This window comes from Zingiber officinale, chromosome 4A, assembly GCF_018446385.1.
Source record: "Zingiber officinale cultivar Zhangliang chromosome 4A, Zo_v1.1, whole genome shotgun sequence".
Lineage (NCBI taxonomy): Eukaryota > Viridiplantae > Streptophyta > Magnoliopsida > Zingiberales > Zingiberaceae > Zingiber > Zingiber officinale.
Window position 1 is genome coordinate 159,832,722 of NC_055992.1, and position 23,933 is coordinate 159,856,654.

Consider the following 23,933-nt stretch of genomic DNA (forward strand, 5'->3'; position numbering starts at 1 on the left):
CCTTATTGGAGCTACCTAAATGTGGATTGAGAGTTGATATCGTCGAGTATGCATTTTACCTTTGATACGAGTCTTAACTGGCTGACTTTGATCTTCCATTCTTGCTGTCGTTTAATTTTTATGAAATGTCTGTTCATTTTCGTATCAGATGTCTAAGTTTACTTACATTGGAAACCTTAGTTTTATTAGCTTATCGGCAAGTGTGTTAGATAAAGTTTGGCCGAAAAAATTAGCATTTTTATTAGCTTATTATCATACACAGAAGATCTGAAACTTGACAGATAGTTTCCGTCTCCATGACTGCTGCATTTCACAAGTTCTTTAGTGCTTGCTCTGCGTGGCTCAATGTTCCATTATACCTAACCATTTTCTTGTTGTCAATTATATATATATCTATATATATTCCCCTGATGCTTATAGAGTAATCTTTGCAGGAATAAAGTATTCAGAGATGGTCAATTATGGATGGCGCTGTTGACTGATGTGGAGCAAATGACTTGTCCAGTTGGCTGGTGCCACCAAAAAGGTTAAGCAGATTGCGTCGTGAGTTCTAAAGATGGTTTGTCCTTCTAGACAAATGCTGCTAATGCCTTTGTTTTTTGCTTCTCTTTTCCCCCAAAAGAAACATAAACAAAACAACTCTAATCCCATCACAGCACTCATATTTATGGCGCTGCTGTGCTCCCAAGACACATCACATATGCACTTCTATGGAGGACAACCATTATGTATTTATTATGAGCTAAGTACTGATAGGTAGCTCGTGAGTAATCAGTGAGAGCTGCCCTTGTCCCTATTCTTACTGTGAATTTAAAAACAATGGCAACATATCTACTAATTGAAGCCTTTGGATTGCAGTGGGTTGTCAACTTGTTGACTCCGTATCTTCTGTTTTTTAGTCTAATCCATGCCGTGCAAGACTAATTAAACATGACGTGTTCTAGTTTGTAATTACTAAAAAATTTCATACAGCATGTGTTGATATAATTTACCATATAATACATATCATTGACCTGCTATCTGTTCAATAAATAATGAATAAAATTGGTATGTTGACTTTGGAACCACTTCATTGATTACATAATCCCTCTTTGTAATCCAGTGAAATGGTGTTTATCCATCCATTCTTTTCTGATACAAGGCAAGACAACCACAGAAAAAGTTATTGAAAAACAGTTTTCCAATGTAAGTTGTATCATGCCGCAGTCTGCTTGATCATTATGCTTACCAGAGAAGTAAACTTGGACAGATCATCTATATGGTTCAGTTTGTCACTGCTTAAGCTGTACTTAGCAACTCCAGACCAGGCATCAAGGTTGCTGCCATTTCAACAAACAGCTTCATTGCCATCTTTGACTAACAAACCGGGATCCAGATATGGAAGTTGAGGAGGTTGTCTACCCTTCACTGATCCAGCAAACCACAACTATGCAGAAAATGCACTTCCAAGTGAGTGGACTTTAACTCTTTCACTACAACTGCTTTCATCTTCTCGAATGTGTGTGGGCGTGGGATGGTTGGTGTGTGGCCTGCTTCCGCACTCAATGCCTTTTCCTTGTTCTGCTCCTCACTATTTGCATACATATGCATATATAGTGCCGGTACTCTGACAGTGAATCCATTTAATGCTTGGCAAAGCCTGCACCGTACCACCAGCTGCGTCCACTTCGGACCACTCAGTTAGGAGATAGCAGAGAAAACGACATATATATCAAAAGGAGACCAGAAACAATGAATAACTTCTCATGCAATCCACTCAAAAGTTGAATTTTTTATTATAAACATCACGCTGCTGCCAGGGCCCAAAGCTGAGATTTTTCCGGAAAGAAAAGATTGATGTCCACCAATGGGCGTGCTTGTGCCGAAAGATATGTGGGCTCTTCTTTGCCACTCCACCCACCCCATCAGATATCAGAGAGAGGGAGGATAAAGGTAGGTGCCGTGGGGCTGCTTTCCTATTCAATCTTCAATTACAGAATTTATTGTCTGGTTTCCGTGTCAAAATCATTCACTGACATGGATGTCAGCAACCATAATTTTGAATGAGATCGTTATCTGTCCAAATAATTTTGGTAAATATTTTTAGTCTTTGGAGGTGCGAGGTGGCCGACCGCAGGCGTCGCTGCACTGTTGATGTTTGGTCCTTGTAGGTTGTGGCTTGGGCTCTCCATCCTCTTTCCCGGGACCAACGGCACAGTTGACTTTCCAGGGCTTATCTGTCGGCTCACGTCTTGATCTCGACATTGTCGGCGACGGATCTAAGTTGTCGTTAGTTTCTACATCAGTTACTGTATGTGAGAGAGATCAGAATGTATTCTGCTGCTCTGTCTCCAGAAAAAACAGGACTCTGACGCGCTGCAGGTAGGATGAATTGCTTGCAGTCTGGTTGCCTTCTTGTTTACTCTTATGTTCTGGTATTTTTTCTTTCTGTGACCGATGATGCCTAATCACCATCACATTCTTTGCGTCATTAGTTCCATTAAGCTTTTTCTCTCTTGCATTTTCAGGTTTGTTTCCTTGCTTTCTCAATTTCAACGGCGGTTTTAAATCAAACATGAGATTTGAATCAGTGAAAAAAGTTCGTTGTGGAAAAATGGGGGTTTAGAAGAGAAGAGGAATTTCAAGTTAGAACAGGGAGGTCAGCACCATTCTGCGGCTTGCAGCTGTCCATCTCCATCTTCTGCCACGGGCGCCATTGGATCACCCTCAAATTCAATCTCAAATAGTGCTAGTGGTAGTCCTAGAGCATCTACAAATGTAACACCTTGTCTGCAGGCCTCTACAATTTTGCGTCCTCAACAAGCAAATGTAAAGCATTCAACATCAAGCTCTAGCTCAAAGTCGAACCTGAACAACCCTAACATGCCACCCATTCTAGGGCATCATCCTCAGAAACTTCCTGCTCCCAGCTCAGTCACTAGGCAACAGCAACAGCAGCCAAAACAGCAACCTTCTGAGGCTCAGCTCTTCTTTTCTAATCCTCATTTGCAACAGGTTTAATATGCTCAATCCAATGCTTCTGCTGCTCAATACTATCAGAAGAGGCCAGTTGAACATACAAGCCAAACTCAACAACAGCAGCAACACAACTCTGGTTCCATCTATTTCCAGTTTGCTTTCCCTCTGTGCCCCCTCAGCGCTGACACTTGCCGGTGTTCCTATTGCGTGGGATCCAACAAAAGCAATGGCAATGAACTCTCTGGCTGCAGCTAATAATTTGAAGGGTTTGGCACCAACTAGCTTCCTCAGTGCAGCTCAGCCTGCGTCAGCTTCTCCTCGACCTCCAATTTCTGCTCCGTTCTCATATATGTCTTTGCTCCGTTCTCATTTTCCGAACAGAAGCCTACAGCTGGTAAATCTAATGTCTGATTGGATTATTCTAAAAATCAAAACAAAGAAATTTTCAGTGTCTTATTTTGTCTTAATTTCTTCTACAGGAACCGACATTTTGCAGCCTGGTGGCAACCTAAGAAGAGATGATAATATACTGTATTAAACAAGGGTTTAGGCAACTGACCCTAGAAGATCAGTGACGATGCTTGGGCACATCGATTACATCTGACGCTTCTTTCACTGTTTCTGGAAAGAAACAAGAAGAATCAACTCTACACGACTCGAGAGCGAAAATATGAAGGAGACTAAATGGAGATCAGTCATGCTATTTTCATCTTATCCCAAGGCGCCCAGCAGATGTCGCTGCAACTGGATCAAACTGATTTTCAGCAGTGCGAGATCAGCCATGCTATTTTAATCTCCGCCATTAACCTTGTCCCGCAATGCTTATTTATCGCCATTGCCCACGTGATTTCTTTGCGGGCTCCCGGCGGTAGAGTCGAAAGGACTGACCTATCCGGGCTGTTCTATCTGGGTCGATCGAGTTGATCGAAATAAAAGTTCCGGATTGACAATCTATTGATTAGTTTTTTTTCTTCCTCCCTCGCTTATATTCTTCCTTTTCTTCTTTTTCTCAGCTCGTCGGACCCCGAGCTTAAAGTCCGGATAGGACAATACGTGACTCTGCCCTGGCTGGCTCTCGGTGCTTCTTCACATAAGCTCTTTCTTTTCTTTTGGCAGTTGTGCATGCATTTTCCTCCGTTGCCTCTGCAGTAATTCTAGGGAAGGTCAAGAGTGGATGCCGCACTGGCACTGCACCCTTGTGGACCAGATGACTTGTCTTGCGCCACAAGACTGTCACTGTCCTAGTAAACACACAATCAAAGTGATTGTGATTCCTCTGCTGAATAAGGCTTAAAGCTGTCAAATCGGCTGACCGTGACAGGAAGGATCAGCCCGTTGCGGGCAAGCAGGATGAAACAGACTGATCCAAGATAATTATCTTGACGGTAGAATCTATTAGCCCATAAAAAAAATAAAAAAATATTTAAAAAATAAAATCAAGTTAATGAATCTACTAGAATGAGAAATTTATTTTCTCGCTTTCTAATCTAAATGTTCGCTTACTCAATAATTTGTATTTGTTAAATTAGTCGTCAACTTGAATTTGAATTTTTTTTTTCTATGATATCTACTAATTCATGTACTATGTAGTATTTAATTTGGTTATGATGTCTCCTAAATCACAATTTCATGATAACTCATCCATATATTTTTTTTCCTCAATCCGTTGGCTAATCTAAGTCTGCTGTTGACCGACTCATGTGGATCAGTCCGTCTTGATTTACTTTTAAACGAGTTGATAAAATTTTAATTCAATTTATTTAAATTATTTGACAGGATGGATCAATCCGACGAATCTAATCCAAATTAACGATTTTAATAAGGTCGCATGGCTCTTTTTCTTCCGCACTTTCTTTCCTATTATTATTATTTTTTATCTAACTTACGATTAATTTTGGGATGACTGATCTAGTGTTATAAAATTTTTCACCGGCCAACATAATAAATAGGGAAGTACATACGACGAACGACCCATAAACTCAACGTAATTAGGGTAACCATCCATTAATAAAATTTCATTTATAAATTCATCGAACTTGAGACCCAATTCTTAGATAATTAAGAAATTGAAAAGATACTTTACCACTCTACCATTAGCTCGGGGTTTAAAATCCAGTAGAAATTAAAGGCAAAGAAATTATAAGCATTCATGGAGTTGTAACGAGCATGTCACACTATGCTCAACCACCATACTTTCTTAGAGCATCCATATTTTTTTATAATATTTTTAAAATTTAAAATAAATCATCTACTTTATTTACTATCAATTTTTTCACTACATACTACAATAATTATCTTAAAATTTTCATTATTTTTATTTTATTATTATTTTCTTCTCTTTTCTCTTTTTTATTTTTTTTCTTTTAATATCTATTTTTCATTATCTAATCCATTCTCTTTATTTTTTTCTCTCTCATATTTTAATATTTGATGAATGAATTTTATTTCTTAAATTTTAAAAAAAATATTATTCATTAAATTTAAATTTAAAAAATAGATAAGGTAATTGATGTAATTTTTTTTTTTTACTTAAAATGTAAAATTTAAAATAAAATTTATATTTAGGAAAGTTAATGTGATGCTATTGCTGCTCAGATTTAATAGCTTTATAGTACATGCTGAGTGTTCTCAGTTATGAATTTTAAAGTAAAATTCTAACAAAATATATGAACTTAACAACAGATTTATGTACAGGAAGGATCTATTAACATTAAATTTATAAAAAAAAAACAATTAAACGATAACGACGATGGCTAAATAAATGTGACTTGAATACAACGAAATCGTCATCATCTATCTATAAAGTCGTTCACGAAATTTAATGATGCTAAAAAGAAGAAGCAATAGACGAATCCCCTGCTCTCCTCCTTTGTAGAAAATGGGACTGACTGGCTCTCCCACGCAATTCCCTGCTCTCCTCTGTGGAAAATGGGAGGTTGGGATGTAAACATCTTAAGCGAGAGGCAGAAAGATCAACCGGATTGACATCGACCGGTCTGATGCTTGACAAAGCATGCGACGCCCACTCAAACCGCGTCCAGACCATGAATACAACCAGAGGCTGATGTTTGGCAGAAAGTGAATAATGGAGAGAAAAGTAGACCAGAGACGATGAATTGCTTCAACTATAATCAACTATTTCAATTAATTTTATTGAATTGATTATTCTGAAGGTGATCGTTCGATCCCATAAATTTTTTTTATTAATTATCAGAATAAATCAAAAAGCACACGTGATGATCAACTTAAAAATTCAACATCCTTTGATACACCCCCCATTTAAAGAAAAAATTTCTATAAATATATTATAACTGGGGCTCAAACTATAAATATCTAGATAATAATTTGAATATTCTACTGTGACATTATTATCTCGGGACTATAATCAACTACAAAAGCATGTTGATATCGTCATCATTCGTCCTATTAAAATTAAACTACTATTTTCTAAAAGAAAAAGACAAAAAAAAAAAAAAAAAAACTAAGGATAAGCATGTGGTTCAAATTTATCTGATAAAATAGCTAAACTGAATTCAATCTAAAATGAATCAAACCATTAAAATTATAATGCAAACTTAACTTAATTTTTTTTAATAACAAACTTAGCTTGTTTAAAATTTTTACATTTTTATGGGTGGTCGAGTTTAATAATTTAAATGTATTTATTTATTTTTAAATTTATTTTATTTATTTATCATATTGATAAAAATTTATTAATGAACATAATCCATAAACAATTGACCATCTATGTTCACAAATATTAAAACAAGCTGAATACTAATATATTCAAACATGATTATTTAATTTAACAAATTATTTAAACTTAATTATTTAATTGAACAAATATAAATAAATTCTTACCAAATTAAATACCAAACTTACTATAAACATTTGATATACCTAACTTATGAATGTTTGATATATGTACTGCGCCTATGTCTCATACGTCACAAGGCTCATCGATTTGTAATAATAGTTGATAAGTTCATAGTAGCTAGTCATTTTTTTTTTCAATCCGAAATTTATATGAATATCATTAAATTTAAAATTGAGAAAATTTTCAGATAAATAAAGCTGCATTTTACAATTGATTGTAACTGGGTTTAAATGGGCATGGCCGAATAATCAATAAAATTTTACAACGCCCAACAAGTTTCATATTTCACATAGTGATACTGGACCTCCTCTGTTCCTGTAATTTCGAGTAAGCTTCCTTGTCGACGGGAGGAATCAATGGTGTTTCATGAAGCATCTGGGGGCATGAGAAGAACACGAGCACGTTCAGTTTTGTAGCAAAGGCCTCGTGTTATTCCAAAGCCATTCCTGAGAGCGGCCATTCAACAAAGGAGAAACCTATGAATCAACAAATGTTAAAAACTTAACGTCAGTTCACACTTTACTATTGTTAATTCGATAAAAAGACAAGAGGATATGATTCTGAAAAAAAAAACCAGAATATTAGAAAATTTACAGTAGTTATTCTGCGATCAAATAATCTATGACAACCACTATATAACTGAAGACATGGTACATATGCCCTCTTTACCTCTCCCTTTGATCTCATCCTCTTACTCTTTTCTTCTCTGTATATTCTACCTCTACGTGAGATCAGATTAATCGGTCAACACCGTTGTTTGATTGGTCAACCACGTCTGTGATTGTCATCATTTGTGAACCATTATCTATTTGACAATGAAATCCTTCTATGATATTCTTTCTAGATTCTTGCGGTTTGAACCTCTAAACAAGCCAAGAGCGTAGACTTGGGAATCCAAAAAAGGTTACTCATGTTCTAAATCAACATCAAGTGACGACGACACCTGCTTCATATGTCGACAAGAGACAAAGACACAAGAGCACATATTTTTCAAATACAGAGCTGTGGAGGAGGATCAAAACATTACATGCATAAGGAGATGCTCAAAGTCTACAAGAGACATTACAGAGGAAGTCGTCCCTTGCAATTTCATCCATGATTCATCGTGGGTGGCTGGATAAGAATAGCTGCTTGTTTGAGGGAGTGAAGTTTGATGTAGAGAGTTTAGATTGGTGCAAATACATATATATCGGTCCCTAGGCCTTCTGATTTGATGCTTTATCAGATGTGAGTTACTCCCACGGCCTACATTACACTCTGATCTGCATATATGAACACGCTTATTTACCTATCAAAAAAAGATAGAATGCCATGGAATCCAAATGGGAAGTTAGGATCCTACCTCAATCCCCAATCTATTTCTGAACTCCTAATTTTCGATCACACCCTCTATCATTGGTGAAGAACTCTCTCCTCTCTCTCATCGAAGGACAACAAATAACCCTTCAACCCGACAATTAGGTAAACTAACCCTACTATGAAGCCACATGAAGATGGCAGAAGCATTTATTGCTATATAATAGATTCGGTTGGTTGTAAAGTTTGTGGTTTCATGCGTAAGTCTAGATTAAGATTCTAATCTAGTCCAGCAAGTAGATTAGAGGAGAAATCTTTAGGTTTTATAAAATAAATTCTCTTTGTAGTAAGAGTCTCACTAATATTATTGATTTGAACTTTGAAACTATTGTTGATATTAGTCATAGCTTTGCCTAGAAAAATAATATCTATCTGAATATTGTGTTTTTGAAAATCTCCATATCCCCTAGCTTGGACCGAGATTTTAATATGTTTAATAAAGTCTGGAATAGTCATATAAAAATTTGGGCAGAAATAGATAATTCCTAAGTTGCTATTCATATCAACTTCAGTGAGTTCAATAACTGCTTTATCATTATCAGAAAATCTAGAGTCACAAAGTACTAAAAATACCTTAATTCCTATACTTTTTCTAGTAAGTCCTCTTAATCCGAACACAATTAATCCTAAGTGGATGTAATTATGTTTACGTTGTAATAATGTATTAGCAGATTCTTCATTCATAAGTGTAAATCTTTCCTCTCATTCGTCTGATAGACTCCTCCATCTGGTAGGTGTTGTGGTTGTGTTCTGTGATGCCTATAAAGTGCTATAGAAAAAGATAATAAACCTTGGTTGTATATTCTTTTTGGGTGTAGCGTATTTAATTGTTCATTTGAAAATGTATCTAAATTTTATCCAATATATATGAGTTCTTCTAATTGATACGTGACAATATTGGATGCAGACCTTCTAGGTATCATAATTAGGTTTCTGTTGGGTTGTCTTAAAGTGCGTGATAATCTAGAAAAACTTTCAGTTTGTGTTTCTATTCGTAGGGCCATCAGAAGGGATATCTTGGATCTTTAGGAATTTGTAGGAATTGGGTGGTTGTCTACTTATGGTTTTAGCTAACGAAAGCTTACTTAGATCTTTGTTTAAATTGTCTAAGGTTTCTTTTATAGCTTTTGTCTTATTGTTCTTATGTATATGGTTTTCAAGAGTAAGGAGTTGAGTTTCTAAGACTGTAAGCCGATAATGTAAAGATGTCAATAAAGCTAATATGGTGTTATTTTATTGTACTAGGATTTGATCACCTTGGCTTACTAAAGTAGAATTTCTGTAGCCAATGTCTTTGTTTTTATCAAACTATTGAGAAAAATCAAGGACTTCTTCGTAATGAGTGTTTGTGAATTGGATTTTGTTCATACAGTATTAGGTCCAAAGGTCTTATGGCTCTGATACCAAAATTTTATGGTTATGCTTCTTAGAAGTTAATTTTATTGTTATGCTTCTTAGAAGTTTTTCAATGCTACACTAATAAATAGCAGAAACAGTAAATAGTAGTGGGTGGGTATACATATTTTTATGTTTAAGACTTAGTTGCTTCCTTACCGCTTTCTAATGTCCTCTAGTGAGCTACAAGAAGGACAATGCCCCGACTAGGTAGGAATGTGATTATTCGTTGTCCAGCACATGTCGTGAGCATCTAAAATTTTTAATCTTAAACAATATAAACTAAGAGGGAAGCCTGAACCCTAAAGGGAAAATTTTATTAACTCAAACTCATTATAATCCAACTCCTAAATTCTAAAATTTTGAACCCTAAATACATATAATATATCCTGTGAGTATCTACAATTTTTAATTTTGAACACTGTAACCCTAGAGGGAAAATCTTATTGGCTCAAATCCATTATAACCCGGCTCCTAAATTTTAAAATTTTGAACCCTAAATACACATAATATGTTGGTGCAATCGATCTCTAGGGTTTCAATGTTTGACAATGTACCTAAGTCTGATCAGTTTGATCCAAGGTTGATCCAAAAGGGACGATAATTGAAAGAGAGAAGCCCAGTCAAGACCAGATGACTAGTAAGGATAAGTCTTAACCGAAAGATAGACAGGAGAGAATTCTACTGAGTGACTAGTCCTAACAGTTAGGCAAGGGGAAGTCCTGGTAAGTCAAGTCGGGTCCTAGTGAGTGAAACTAGGTAGTGGAAGTCCTGGTGGGTGAAGACAGACCCTAGTGAGTGAAGTTAGGTAGTGGAAGTCTTGGTGAGTGAAGTCGAATCCTAGTAAGTGAAACTAGGTAGTGGAAGTTCTGTGGTAAGTGAAGCCAGGCAATAGAAGTCCTAACGAGTGAAGTTGGGCAACCCTAAGGGGAGCTAACCCTAGGTAATATGTGACCGACTTGTTTTCAGTCAACCACGCGCGCTCGACTAGATCAACGAATTATTAATAATGCTAACACTGTTTTTCTTTACCATTTTATATCTATTGTGCTAACTCAATGTTACAGGCAAGTCTTAGTAGATCAGCTTGGTCAGATACTAAACGAGGCTAGAGAAAGTCCAAACATGTCTAAAGGACCATATGTTTAGCAGGTAAGTGGAGGTAAGCAACTGGAGAAGAGATCCAGTGAAGACATGTTCCCGGTTGAGGGAACAGTAGGCGTTGATTCAGATGAGATCCATTTGGAAAACCTAAGTTGAGGCATTGACTAGATCCTGGTCTCAGGAAAACATGATCTAATTACTACTACTATCTTACTGTATTATTCTAACTTTGTTTTGCAAGATAAACATATTTTTTATTGCTTGGACTATCTTTTTTTTGCAGGAAAGAAGTTGCTGAAAAAGAGTGTCCGGGCGCCCATACCAACTTCGCCCAAGTGGGTGCCTAGATAGGCACCAGGTGGTCCGAGCGTATAGAGTTGGTCTAGGCGTCCGAACCAGAAAAATCATCCAGAAACTGAGTTGGAGTGCGATGACTAGCCGAACGGAGGGGGTCCGGGCGCCTGGAGGTGGATAAACTTGATGGATTAAGTTTCAACGAGAGATCGCAACATCAGCAATGGTCCAAGCGCCCGGAGGGGTTCCAGGCGCTTGGAATAGGCCTATATAAAGGCCTTCGACCATCAGCTTCAGATAATCATCTTCTATGACATTCATATTCGCACGCTGGTCTAAAAAGGCTCCAACGACACCTAAAGGTTGCTTCGAAGTTTGAAGAACGAAAACTTCTTCAAATTTCCTTTCTATTTATCAGTAACATTACATTTCGGTACTTGTACTCAAATCTTTGTAACTTATTTTCGAACTAATAGTGATTGCCCAACGAAAGCACTCAACGAGTGTGGACCTTAGAGTAGGAATCATCGAAGGCTCCGAACCAAGTAAAAATTACTTGTGTTAGCGTTTGTACGTTCGTGTTTCTTTTCCGCTACGTATTCTCGATTTTTATAAAAAAGCAATGAACGTTATTCCCCCTAGTTTCGTAACGACCCAACAAGTGGTATCGGAGCAAGATTTGCTCTGAATTGGTGCAACCACCAATCAAGCAAAAGAGCTTTTTGGTTTTCGATTTTGAAAATTTTCGATTATATCTGAACTGGTACGATTACCCTTTCAAATAAATTTTTCTTCACCGTAGTTTTTGCTCGACGTTGGTGCAACACCACTCGAGATATTTTTTTCCCTTTTTCTCCCGTACTACCGATCTCAAAACAAAATCTTGAAAATTGTTTCTTGCCTATATTTTTCTTGCAAGATCTTCTCACATTAATGGCTCAAGGCGAAGGATGAAGCGTTCACGAACCTCCACTATACAAAATTGATTATTTCAAAATATAGAAGCATAAGATAGAGTACTATATTATGATGGTCGACTTCGACTGTGGAATAGCATTGAAAAGATCCACTCAAAATTCAGAAGCAAATCAAAAGATAATAAATTTTATTTTAGAGTTATTGTCTAATAAAATTGTGTGCAGAATTGGAGAATTCAAATATGCCTACGACTTTTGGACCTGGTTGAACGAACTTCACAAGGATCTATCACAACTAGAAAATCAAGTCAAACTCGAGCTCAGACCCGAGTTAGAATCCCTAGATTCACCCTCAAAATCAGACTTAGGAGAATCAGACCAAACCAACTTCATGACATTAATGGCAAAGGAGGATGTAGAAGGATCTGAATCAGAACTAGAACAAAAGTCAGAATCTAAATCTGAGACGATGGGGGACAAGGAGGAGAATCCTAATGAAGATTCGAAAGGTAAATTTATAAATTTAAAAGTTAAAGATTATATAACATGCTTTAAATGCACTAAAAGAGAACATTATAAAAGTAAGTGGCCACTTATAAAACTCAAACCACACAACCGGAGACAAAAGAAAAATCAATACCAAAAGTCAAGAAAAGAAAGGAGCACATCCAATGTTTCAAGTGCAAATAGATAGATCACTACAAACATCAATGCCCAAAAAGAAAACCCAAGGATCCAGGGGGAGCAAAGGTTCGTAAGTCTACACATGTTAGTAACTTAGACAATAACTATTGCTCAAGTTTAAACTCTCCCCAAGAATTAGATATGCTTGCTCACTTAAACAAATGAATTAACTTAAATAATTTAACTAATCAAGTTAACTTAAATCTAAATAAGAAACAACTCAAAATCATCTAATAATATTTCAAAGTTTAAAAATTTATCTTCAAACATTATAAAGTTAGAAAAACAAAATAGGGAGAGACTCCAAATTAGTTGACACCTCCAAAACAATAATTTACCCAGCTGGATTATTAGAACTAGGTTAAATAGGGGCAAAAGTTTACTTGATAAACAGTACTGGAGAAGTTTTAGATGACAGTAGGTCAGGGAAACTCTGTTTATGCATGTCTAGGAAGATATGACTTCAACCTGGTGCATTTGGCTTAGTGAAACTAACTGAAGCTACTTCTTAATAATCCTAACTGATTAGATCAAAGTTTTGTACTAAGTTCAGTGAATAGGATAAAAATTTTGAAGGCGTGGTTACTCTAATGATGTCTAGGTGACTCACCACAGTTTAGACGTTTATCCAAAAAAAATACCTACTTATTGAACCCAAAACTAAATTTGAATCTAACACAAGTTAAACTAAACCCTGAAATTCAAATTTAACTCATCTCACAAGATTATAGAATTCTCTGATTGAAAATATAGATCAGGTGAAATGAATAAGGATTAAAATTTAAAATAAATTAAATTAAAAATAAAAATAAATTAAATTAAAATTAAGTTAAAAATAAATTAATTAAAATTAAAATGAAATGAAATTTAAATTTAAATTTAAATTTAAATTAAATTAAATTAAAATTAAAATTTAAATTAAATTGAATTAAAATTAAAATTAAAAGTTTAAACTTAAAACTTAAAGTTAAATTAAAACAAACTTAAACTTAAATTAAAACTAAAACTTAACTTAAATTAAATTTAAAGATAAACCAAATTTGAAATTCAATAATTTTTTATTTTATTTAATTATTTCAAAATTTATTTAATAGATCACAATTAACTTATCTGAACTAATTTTATTCAAGTAATAATCAAATAATTTAAATTTTAATTAATAACTAATAAATAAATTCTAATTTAATAATTCTCCTAATAATATGAACTTAATCATTATGATCAATTAATCAAACCAATACCAGTGTAGATTAATCAACTAAATAAAATTAATTGTTAGATCGTATAACTCACTAGAGGAGAGGGGGGAGGGGTGAATGACGATTTAAAATTTCGAATTAAGTACGCAGCTGAAATACGAATGACAATGCTAACATAAATTGTTTTTACTTGGTTCAGAACCTTCGTCGACTCTTACTTCAAGGCCCGCACTCGTCGAGTGCTTTCGTTGGGCAATCATTAATAATTCGCAGGATGTTACAAGTGTAAGTACAAGAATAATCAAAACAATATCGACAATACAGAAAAGAAAATCGAGTATAGGTTGTCGGAGAGGCTTCGCAGCGTCGCAGGAGCAAAGCGCAATGGAGCAGTCATAGAAGCAGTTCTTGTATTTAATGCTCCGGGCGCCCGAATCCCTTCCGAGCGCCCGGACCATGACATAGGTCCGGCCAATCAACGAGCTCAATCTGCGACGAGATAGATTTTGCCTTCCGGGCGCCCGGACCACCTTTCTCCAGAAAGTCCTTTTCCTACAAGAAAGTGTTAGTCCGAGGCAAAATAAAAACTACCCTACAAAACAGAAGTTAGCAAAATTATAGTAAAAGAGTAGTAATTAGATTCCGTCTCACCGAGACCAGAATCTAGTCACGATCTTAACTTAGATTCCCGAAATGGTTCTAAGTTGGATCGACGCCTACTGTTTCCTCGAATGGGGAACACGTCCTCACCAAGTCACTCCCCTCCAGTGACTTACCTGCCAGCCGTCCGGTCAATCTGTCGATCCGTCTGGACTTCGTGTCAGCTATCAGGTCAGTCCGTCGACCTAGCTGAACTTTGTGCCAGACATCCGGTCAGCCCGTCGACCAGTCTGAACTTCGTGCCAGCTATCCGGTCGGCCCGTCGACCTAGCTGGGTTTCGTGCTAGCTATCCGGTCAGTTCGTCGACCTAACCGGGCTTCTTCTGCAATTAATTAATGATTCAAAATTTCAATTAATTAAACTTAATTCATGATTAATTTTAGATTATTTAAGTTAGAATATTTAATGAAAAATAAATTAAAAATCAAATTATGTCTACCTTAGACAATACATGTTAAGCATCTCTCTAAACACATAAAATTACTATGTTTGAAAATCTAAAATAGTTAAGATGCTAGGAAAAGAAAATTTATATAGATTTCAAAAGTATACACTCTTTATAATAATTGTTGACCAACACTTAGTGTCTAGATCCTTTAAGGTCAACCATAAACTTGTAGACCCTAGACACATAGGTGGCTAATAAGGGTTTCCTAAGAAAGTGTTAAGGGGAAGACTTATTTGAAAGACAAATTTAATCACATATTTTGAAAAATATTTTAATAATTTATCTTCAAGTTTTTGATAAAAATAGTTTCATCATAGCTTTAAAAAAAAACTTGTGAAAATTTATTTTTGAAAATTACTTTAAAATTCTTTAACAAAAATGTTTGAAAAATACTTTCGAGAACTTTTGAAATTATTCTGAAATACCTTTATGAAAATTTTCTGAAGATAGCTTAGGTATTCTTTTGATTTGAATCAACCCTCTAGACACCTAGGAAGTTTTCCTTGTAGTTAACAAGGATTTCTAAGAATGTGTCAATTTGAGGGGAAGTCCTGATTGAAAAATTAAAACATGATTTTTTAAATTCTTTTAAAAATTAATTTTACAAATCTTTGAAACTCCGTTTAAAAATTTATTTTAAAAATTACTTCGAAAATCTTTTAAGAAATACTCTTTTGCAAAACTCTTAGTTCTTAAAATTATTTGGAATATTGCTTTGAAAACACTTTGAAAAATATTTTACAAAACTCTTATAAAATTTTATGTTTGAAAAATGTGTGCCACATGTCCTTGAAAAATACTAGAAAAGTTTTTTTAAATGTTTTGAAAATTAACTATCAAACGTTGCTTAAAAAGTTACTTTGAAAACCAACTTTAAAAATTAGTCTGCAACACCACTTTGAAAAAATTATTTTTGAAAGTCCCCTTTAACAATTACTCTGGAAAATTACGTTTTTAAAATTATATATTTTTTTAAACACTTAATTATGTCTTTAAAATATTATTGTTGGTGCAAAGCCTATTGGAGAGTAACCTTAAGTTTATGCCAAAGAGGGAGAGTGATCCTAAGTTAGAAAAGTTAAGAATATTTCTAATCTCTAAATTTTTCGAATCTTTCAAACTTTGAGAATTAACCCTTAAAAACCCAAGCCTAACTTAAGAAATTGTCAAACGTCAAAAAGGGAGAGATTGTTAGTACAATCGACCTTTAGGATTTCGATGCTTGACAATGTACCTAAGTCAGGTCAGTTTGACCAAGGGTTGATCAAAACAGAACTTGATATTTGGAAGAGAGAAGTCTAGTCAGGACCAAATGACTAGCAAGAGTAAGTCCTAACCGAAGGATAGGCAGGTGAGAAGTCTACTGAGTGACTAGTCAACTGGAGGTTAGACAAGGGGAAGTCCTGATGAGCGAAGCTAGATAGTGGAAGTCCTAGTGAGTGAAGCCGGACCCTGGTGAGTGAAGCCGGACCCTAGTGAGTGAAGGTAGGTAGTGGAGGTCATAGTGTGTGAAGTCAGGTAATAGAAGTCCTAGTGAGTGAAGTTGGGCAACCCTAGGAGGAGCTAACCTTAGATAATATGTGACCGACTGGTTTCCGGTCAACCGCGCGCAGTCGACTAGACCAGTGAATTATTAATAATGCTAGTACTATTTTTCTTTACCATTTTATATCTATTGTGCTAACTCAGTGTTGCAGACAAGTCTTAGTAGATTAGCTTGGTTAGATACTACGCAAGGACAGAGAAAGTCTAAACAGGTATGAAGGACCAAATGTTTGGCGGGTAGTGGAGGTAAGCAACTGGAGGAGAGATCCAGTGAGGACGCGTTCCTGGTTAAAGGAACAGTAGGCATCGATGCAACTTAGGTCCATTTGGAAAACCTAAGTTGAGACATCGATTAGATCCTAGTCTCAAAGAGACAGAATCTAATTACTACTACTATCTTACTGTATTATTCTAACTTTGTTTTACAGGATAAACATATTTATTTTTTGTTGCCTAGACTAACTCTTTTTTTGCAGGAAAGAAGTTGCTGAAAAAGAATGTCCAAGCACCCGGACTAACTTCGCCCAAGCAAGTGCTTGGCCAAGCACCCAAGCGATCCGAGCACCCGGAGTTGGTCTAAGCGCCCGGAGTTGGAAAAATCATTCAGAAGCTGAGTTGGAGCACGACGACTAGTTGAACCCACGTTAACGGTCCAGGCACCCGGAGGGGGTCCGAGTGCCCAGAGGTGGATAAACTTGACGGATCAAGTTTCGACGAGAGATCGCTATGTCAACAACGGCCCAGGTGCGCGGAATGAGCCTGTATAAAGGTCTTCGACCAATAACTTCAGATAATCATCTGCTACAACTTTCATATTTGTGCGCTGGTCTGAAAAGGCTTCGACGACACCGAAAGGCTGCTCCGAAGTTCGAAGAACGAAGACTTCTTCAATTTCCTTTCTGTTTGTCGGTAATATTACATTTCAATTCTTGTACTCAAATCTTTGCAACTTATTGACGGGCCTATATAAAGGTCTTCAACCAACAACTTCAAATAATCATCTGCTACGGCTTTCATATTTGTGCGCTAGTCCGAAAAGGCTCTGACGACACCGAAAAGCTGCTCCGAAGTTCGAAGAATGAAGACTTCTTCAATTTCCTTTCTGTTTGTCAGTAACATTACATTTCAATTCTTGTACTCAAATCTTTGCAACTTATTTTCGAACTGATAGTGATTGTCCAACGAAAGCACTCAACGAATGTGGGCCTTGGAGTAGGAGTCGTCGAAGGCTCTGAACCAAGTAAAAATTACTTGTATTAGCATTTGCACATTTATGTTTCTTTTCCGGTGCATATTCTCGATTTTTTTTCTTTAAAAAAAATGACGAACATTATTCAACCCCCCTAGCTTCATAACGATCAACATAATATACCCCTAAAAAATTAACAAAAAACAAAAAAAATATTTTGATTGAATCTAGGGTGTCTGGATTCAACCCAGGCGGCTGGCTGGGATCCGCAGGGTCACACGGCAGTGAGTCCGCATATATATATATATATATATGGTTTTGTTATCCTCCTCACCCATCTATGGGAACCCCATGGTGATCCTGAAACCGGCAAAAGTTGGACCACCGACGAGATGACTTCGAAGTTGACCGCACGAAGACCTTGGAGGAGAAGAAAAACGGGGGGATCACCGCAAGAGGGCTTTGAGTTTTACCGCAAAAGGACCTGCAAGATCACAAGGTGAAAGGGAAGGAGCGTTAGCAAACAGGCAGGTTCCTGGCACAACCACTCCAACGCTTAAGTTAGTGAGGTGGAGAAAAAGTAAAAGATGGATAGTAGTAGAAAATGTTTGAGAAACCAAAGATATACCTACGCAGGACCTTTTTATAATGCCTTTGTAATTCCCACATTAATTAAATGTCATATAGCGTAAGAGATATGCCAAATCCGTGTATCTCTACTGTAGTGTGCAGTCCCATCGACATCCTGTATTCTATATAAAGATATGGTCCCATGTGCCTCTGACAATCACACGCGCAGCATTAATTGTGGGATAAGCTCCTAACTTGAAAGATCCATTGGGCTTTTTGGGCCTGGCACACATAATGAGCTAATGGGCTAACAGAAAGGGGCCCAATATCTAATCATGAACTGACGAGTTTGCTTATATACCTGTCCATCTTATAGGGAGTGGAGGGGGGCAGAGCCCCTATGAGGTAGAGATCCGATCGAAAGGACATAGGGGAGCAGAGCCTCGGGTTCTTGTGATCCGATCGAGAGGACGTAGGGGAGCAGAGCCCCGGGTTCCTGTGATCCGATCGAAAGGATGTATGGGATCAGAGTTCCGGGTTCATGTGATCCAACTGGAAGGATATAGGGGAACAAAGCCCTAGGTTCCTATGATTCGATCGGGAGGATGTAGGGGAGTAGAGCCCTGGGAGATGGAGATCCAAGCAAAAGGACATAGGAGAGCAGAGCCATGAAAGGCGGAGATCCGATAGAAAAGGACATAGGGGAGCAGAGCCCCAAAAGACGGAGATCCGATCAGGTGGTAGTCTCTAGTGCCCAGATCGAGGCCCTCACTCTGGTTGACCTACCTCAAACTTTGACTGCCATGTTAACTAGAAGGTTAACTTTCTGATCCTATTTTTCTTGTGATCATCGAGTAACTGACTTACTGATAAAACAGAATTTATATTGTCTCACAGTATTGCATTCTCTCAAGAAAAATAGTAATAAGTAGAGGGAAGTTGTCTTGAGAACCTCGATTACATGGCTCTCTAAAGGTGATCCAATCACGAGAAAATAAGACCTGTACACAATTTTTAATTACAGGATCCTGAAATGATGGTAAATTGTACTCCGGAAACCTTCCAATCGATCCAATAGAAAGAGAAATACAACAAAAAAGTTTAGGTTTAAGACAGAAGAGGCTAGATCAATGGAAGTAACTTATAGGCTAGTTTGAACACCACGAGCATGAGGATTGAACCATTAGGTGGGGACCCATTAGCATCTAGGAATTTAGGATGCTAAAGAAATTTTGTATAAACTTGGAGCAGGAACTAAATGCAAACAAGTAAAACGAGTTGTCTGATATGGAAAAAAAAACATGGGATTAAACTGTAAATTCACCCAATTATTTGACTAAGAAGATACTAAGTTAACTTAAAGATGTTTCACGTAACTGACCTTTTGCCAGACTTGTTCATGATAATCGTTTAGCCAATTAATCTCCCCATGAGATAACAAAGACAAATCAAGTAACTTAGCCTGCAACACAGGTGATTCAGGAAGTAAAAAAATTGACAGAATTATTGTCGGATGTATATATTGGAGGATCAATTTAAAAACTCTAAAAAGAGAATTTTATGCAACTAACAAAGATATTTTTTTATTTACAAAGATTATGCTACTTTTTTTGCTTTGCTATGAAGCTACGTTTTGTTAGTAATAGAATCAACAAAGATGCTATGCAATTAACACAGGTGATTCCAGCATGGATTTGATGAGGCTTACAATGGCAGCTGTATGTAGTGATGTGGCTTTGCAAATAAGGTGAGGTCAGTGATGATGTAATGCTAGTTCCTGGTAGCAGAATAGTGGAAAAAGCATTTCCTTGGAGAATGAACCTTAATCGAGCATGATGAGATCTAATAGATTGTGCAATGAAAGAAGCACTGAAACAAATTCTGGTGGTGAACACCCCCAAATGGTGGAGGAAGGAAGCAGCTGTGGATCATGGTGGAGATGTGGATCAGGATGACATACTAGTGACGGAGGGCAGCAGCGGGATGATCTGGCAGAGACGGTCAATGTATGTTTACTGAGGATAGGACGAAGGAAAAGAGCATGATAAACTAGTGTACACAGTCCTTTTGCTATGATGGTTTCATGCCCTGAAAAAGATCCACGCCAATCTGGATTTGACTGTTCAAATCACAATGGACAATCACAAATCCAATATTCTCTAAGAAATTGATTCTCCATCAAGGATTGGGTGCTCAAGTTGAGTTGGCCAATCAAGTCAAATTCATTGAATTGTACCTTGAGAAAGTTTGGACGCCATAATAAGGAATTGGGTGCTCTAACCAGAACCATGTGGAGAATACTTCTACGTAGATTAGTTAAGGTGATAATTTGACCTTGTGAATGCTGACTTGACACTATAAGATATAGATTGGTCATATATGGTGTGGTTGATGTACATGTCAATTGATCTCATGAGAGTTGATTTGATAATATATTTTTGGGTTGACATCAAGCTTTAAGTGAGAGAGAGAGAGAATGTAAGAACCTAATCTAGACCTTCATGAAAAAGTTGTGGACTAATGAGGAGTTTGTAAGATTTAGATGAGTGAAGTATCATTAACTTTGACTTAACATTTTGGGTTAATGGTTATATTTAACAAGTTAGCAAGTCAATTCTCTTATACAGGTTCCCATATCTCTAACCAATTTCTAAATAGCTATACAAAGATCAATAAATTTGGAATGATAATGCTTGGTTTGCTTGGAATTTGCACAATTCTAAGCAAAAAAGAATAAATAAAAATCCACATTAAAGCAGGAGAAAAATGACTTTGAAATCATAATCTCAGTGTATATTTGATATATTTATTTTCTTAAAGCTATGGAAGCTGATAAGCCAAGGACTCCACAAATTGCATAAACAAAATTACTATAAAACCATAACTAAATAGGATAGTGTAACTAAATGATTATGCGCTCAGTGAACCTTTCAACTTATCAAGAACAAAAATAAAATAAAATAACATAACATATCAATCCTCTATGAAGTTTCTCAAAAATTTGGATTTTGCAACTTTGTTGACACAAAATTCAATCAATTATATTCTACCTCATAAGTTCAAAAATAAAAAACATGATTGAAGTACAGTATATAACTTACCTGTATTGGGACAAAGGTAAGTTTCTCGAAACCATAATACTCGAAGCCACCAAAGTAGTTTGGCAAGTCAACTTCTTTCACTATAAGGAGATTCTGAAAAATAAGTTAACCTCAAAATCATTTGAAAGCCTATGCATTTTTCTGCTTTACATCTACAGCTATTCACATAAGAAAGCCAATGCAATTTTCTGTTTTACAATGGTCATGACTCATGACTTCATTGGTTCCTTCTGTTGATACGGATGATTTGCAGTTTAATTATTCACTAGATGATAATGGAGAATTAGGTTACATTAGGAGTGCAAGCTAAGTGTACAATCATAAGCAACCAAAAGTGTGATAAATTTGGAAAGATTACTTTAATGATAATTAGCAAGAAAGACAATGTAGGTATAAAGCAACCAAAATAAAACATAAGTAAATAGCCGTAATGGTGGTACAACAATAACCAAGTCTTATCCCACTAGGTGGGGTCGGCTATATGAATCCTTTCACCATTGAGCTCTATCTCCTACTATATTATCATCTATACTTAAATAAAATTTATTTTGTTTTGTTGTTGCTAACCAAGTCTTTTTTTTATTTTCCTCTTCCTCATTTGATATGCGTGTTTGTCATAGTTTCATATCATCTAATTAGAACATTTATTGATCGTCTAAGTACATGCCTGTATCATCTTAAACGTGCATCTCAGAATTTTCCCTCAATAGATGCAACTCCGACTTTCTCTCTGATGCTTACATTTCTTATTCTGTCCATTCTTGTATGTCCACGCATCCACCTTAACATTCTCATCTTTACAACTCCCATCTTCTGCTCATGTGCTCAAGTCATAGCCCAACATTCAACTCCATACAACATAGCAAGTCTAATTGCAATTTTGTAGAACTTTCCTTTAAGTTTTAGAGGTACTTTACGGTAATATAAAACACCCGACGCTCTCCTCCATTTCAACCATCTTGCATGTATTACATGTAAGACATCTTTCTCAATCCCTCCATCGTTTTGTAAAAATAATCCTAAATATTTAAACCTCTCAGTTCCGGACAACTAGTCATCTCCTATCTTAAGAATTATTTCATTACATCTAATATTACTAAACTTAAATTCTAGATATTCCGTCTTTATTCTACTAAGAATAAGACATTTCTCTTCTAATGTTTCCCGCCAAGATTCTAGTTTAGCATTTACTCTTTCACGTGTTTCATCCACCAAAACAATATCATCTGCAAACAACATGCACCATGGTATGTGCCTTGAATGTGTGCAAGTTCGTCCATAATTATTATAAAAAGATAGGGACTTAGAACTAATTCTTGATGTAACCCTATCTTTATTGGAAATGCTTCCGTTACTCCACCTAAAGACTTTACTCTGGTCGTTACATCCTCGTACATATCCTTGATTAGTTCAATATATGTTCCGCTAACACCTCTCTTTTCTAAAATTCTTCATATAATTTCTCGGGACTCTATCATAAGTTTTTTCTAAGTCAATGAATAGATGTGTAGATCCTGTTTTTGCTCCCAATATTTTTCAATTAGTTGTCTAAGATGTATAGCTTCTATTGTCGACCTTACAGGAACCCAAATTGATTTTCGGTCACCATGGTCTCCTTCCTTAAATTTTTTCTATAATTTTTTCCAAAGTTTTGTAGTATGATTCATTAGTTTAATACTCATATAGTTGGCACAATTTTATACACCCCCCTTATTCTTATATAAGGGAACTAGTACTTATCCTAAATTGATCAGACATTTTTTTCATTTTCAATAACATGTTAAATAATTTTGTAAGTTATTCAATACCTTATTTCCCTAGGCACTTCCATACCTCTATCGAAATATCATTTGGTCCAACGACTTTTCTATTGTGCATCCTATTTAAAGCTTGTTTTACTTCTGAAATTTGTATTTTACGATAAAAATTTAAATTTCTGTACTTACCTAAATTAAGTTGGTCATCTAAACTTTCATTAAAAAGTTGATAAAAATACCTCTTCCACCACTTTTTTATTTCTCCATCGTTTACTAGTACCGTATTATATTTATCTTTAATGCATTTTATTTGAATAAGATCTCTTATCTTCCTTTCTCTCACTTTAACTATTCTATAAATGTCTCTTTCCCCTTCTTTTATATTCAATTTTTGATATAATCGTTCAAAAGTTTCATTCTTTGCTTCATCACTACTTTCTTAACTTCTTTCTTGGCTATTGTATATTTTTTTAAAGTTTTTCTCGTTCTTACAAATATATAATTCCTTATAAGCTATTCGTTTTTCCTTCACTTTCTCTTATACTTTCTCATTCCACCACCAAGATTCCTTACTTAGTAGTACATGTCCCTTTAACTCACCGAGTACACTCTTAGCTATTATTTTCAACTTTGATATTATCTTATCCCATGTCGTTTTAGAGTCACCATATATTTCATCTAATGCTTGTACTCCTACCTTTTCCTTAAATATATTTTACTTCCCATCCTTTAACTTCCACCACTTAATTTTATGAGTTGTATATATTTTCTTTCTATTAATACTATGCTTGAAACATATATCCAACACTATTAATTTATGTTGGATAGTTAAGCTTTCTCCAGGGATGACCTTGCAATCTTTACAAATCTTTCTATCC

At 35.9% G+C, this 23,933-nt stretch overlaps 1 protein-coding gene and 1 long non-coding RNA gene across 8 annotated transcripts in view; one reads left to right on the plus strand and one right to left on the minus strand.

Moving 5' to 3' along the window:
- The first annotated feature begins 1,319 nt into the window (after positions 1-1,319).
- On the plus strand, positions 1,320-4,385 carry LOC121971955. 5 transcript variants are annotated; one of them, XR_006109284.1, is made up of 4 exons: positions 1,320-1,449; positions 1,800-2,361; positions 2,508-3,352; positions 3,438-4,384. It is a non-coding gene; the product is annotated as an uncharacterized LOC121971955 (long non-coding RNA). The 5 variants fall into 5 exon arrangements; XR_006109282.1 differs by having other exon boundaries at positions 1,322-1,449; positions 1,597-2,361; positions 3,438-4,385; XR_006109281.1 differs by having other exon boundaries at positions 1,361-1,932; positions 2,087-2,361; positions 3,438-4,383.
- Positions 4,386-6,985: 2,600 nt separating this feature from the next.
- Positions 6,986-23,933, minus strand: part of LOC121971956 (aminopeptidase P2-like) — a 50,554-nt gene continuing 33,606 nt past the window's right edge. Inside the window, exons 11-13 of one of the 3 annotated variants that reach the window (XM_042523504.1) lie at positions 21,299-21,391; positions 19,579-19,659; positions 6,986-7,311 (exon numbers count right to left, since the gene is read on the minus strand). In XM_042523504.1, coding sequence (XP_042379438.1) covers positions 7,240-7,311; positions 19,579-19,659; positions 21,299-21,391 — 246 coding nt within the window. In that variant the 3' untranslated portion in view covers positions 6,986-7,239. Of the gene's footprint in view, positions 7,312-19,578; positions 19,660-21,298; positions 21,392-23,933 lie in introns of those variants that run through there. The other 2 variants (XM_042523505.1, XR_006109285.1) reach the window with 2 other exon arrangements.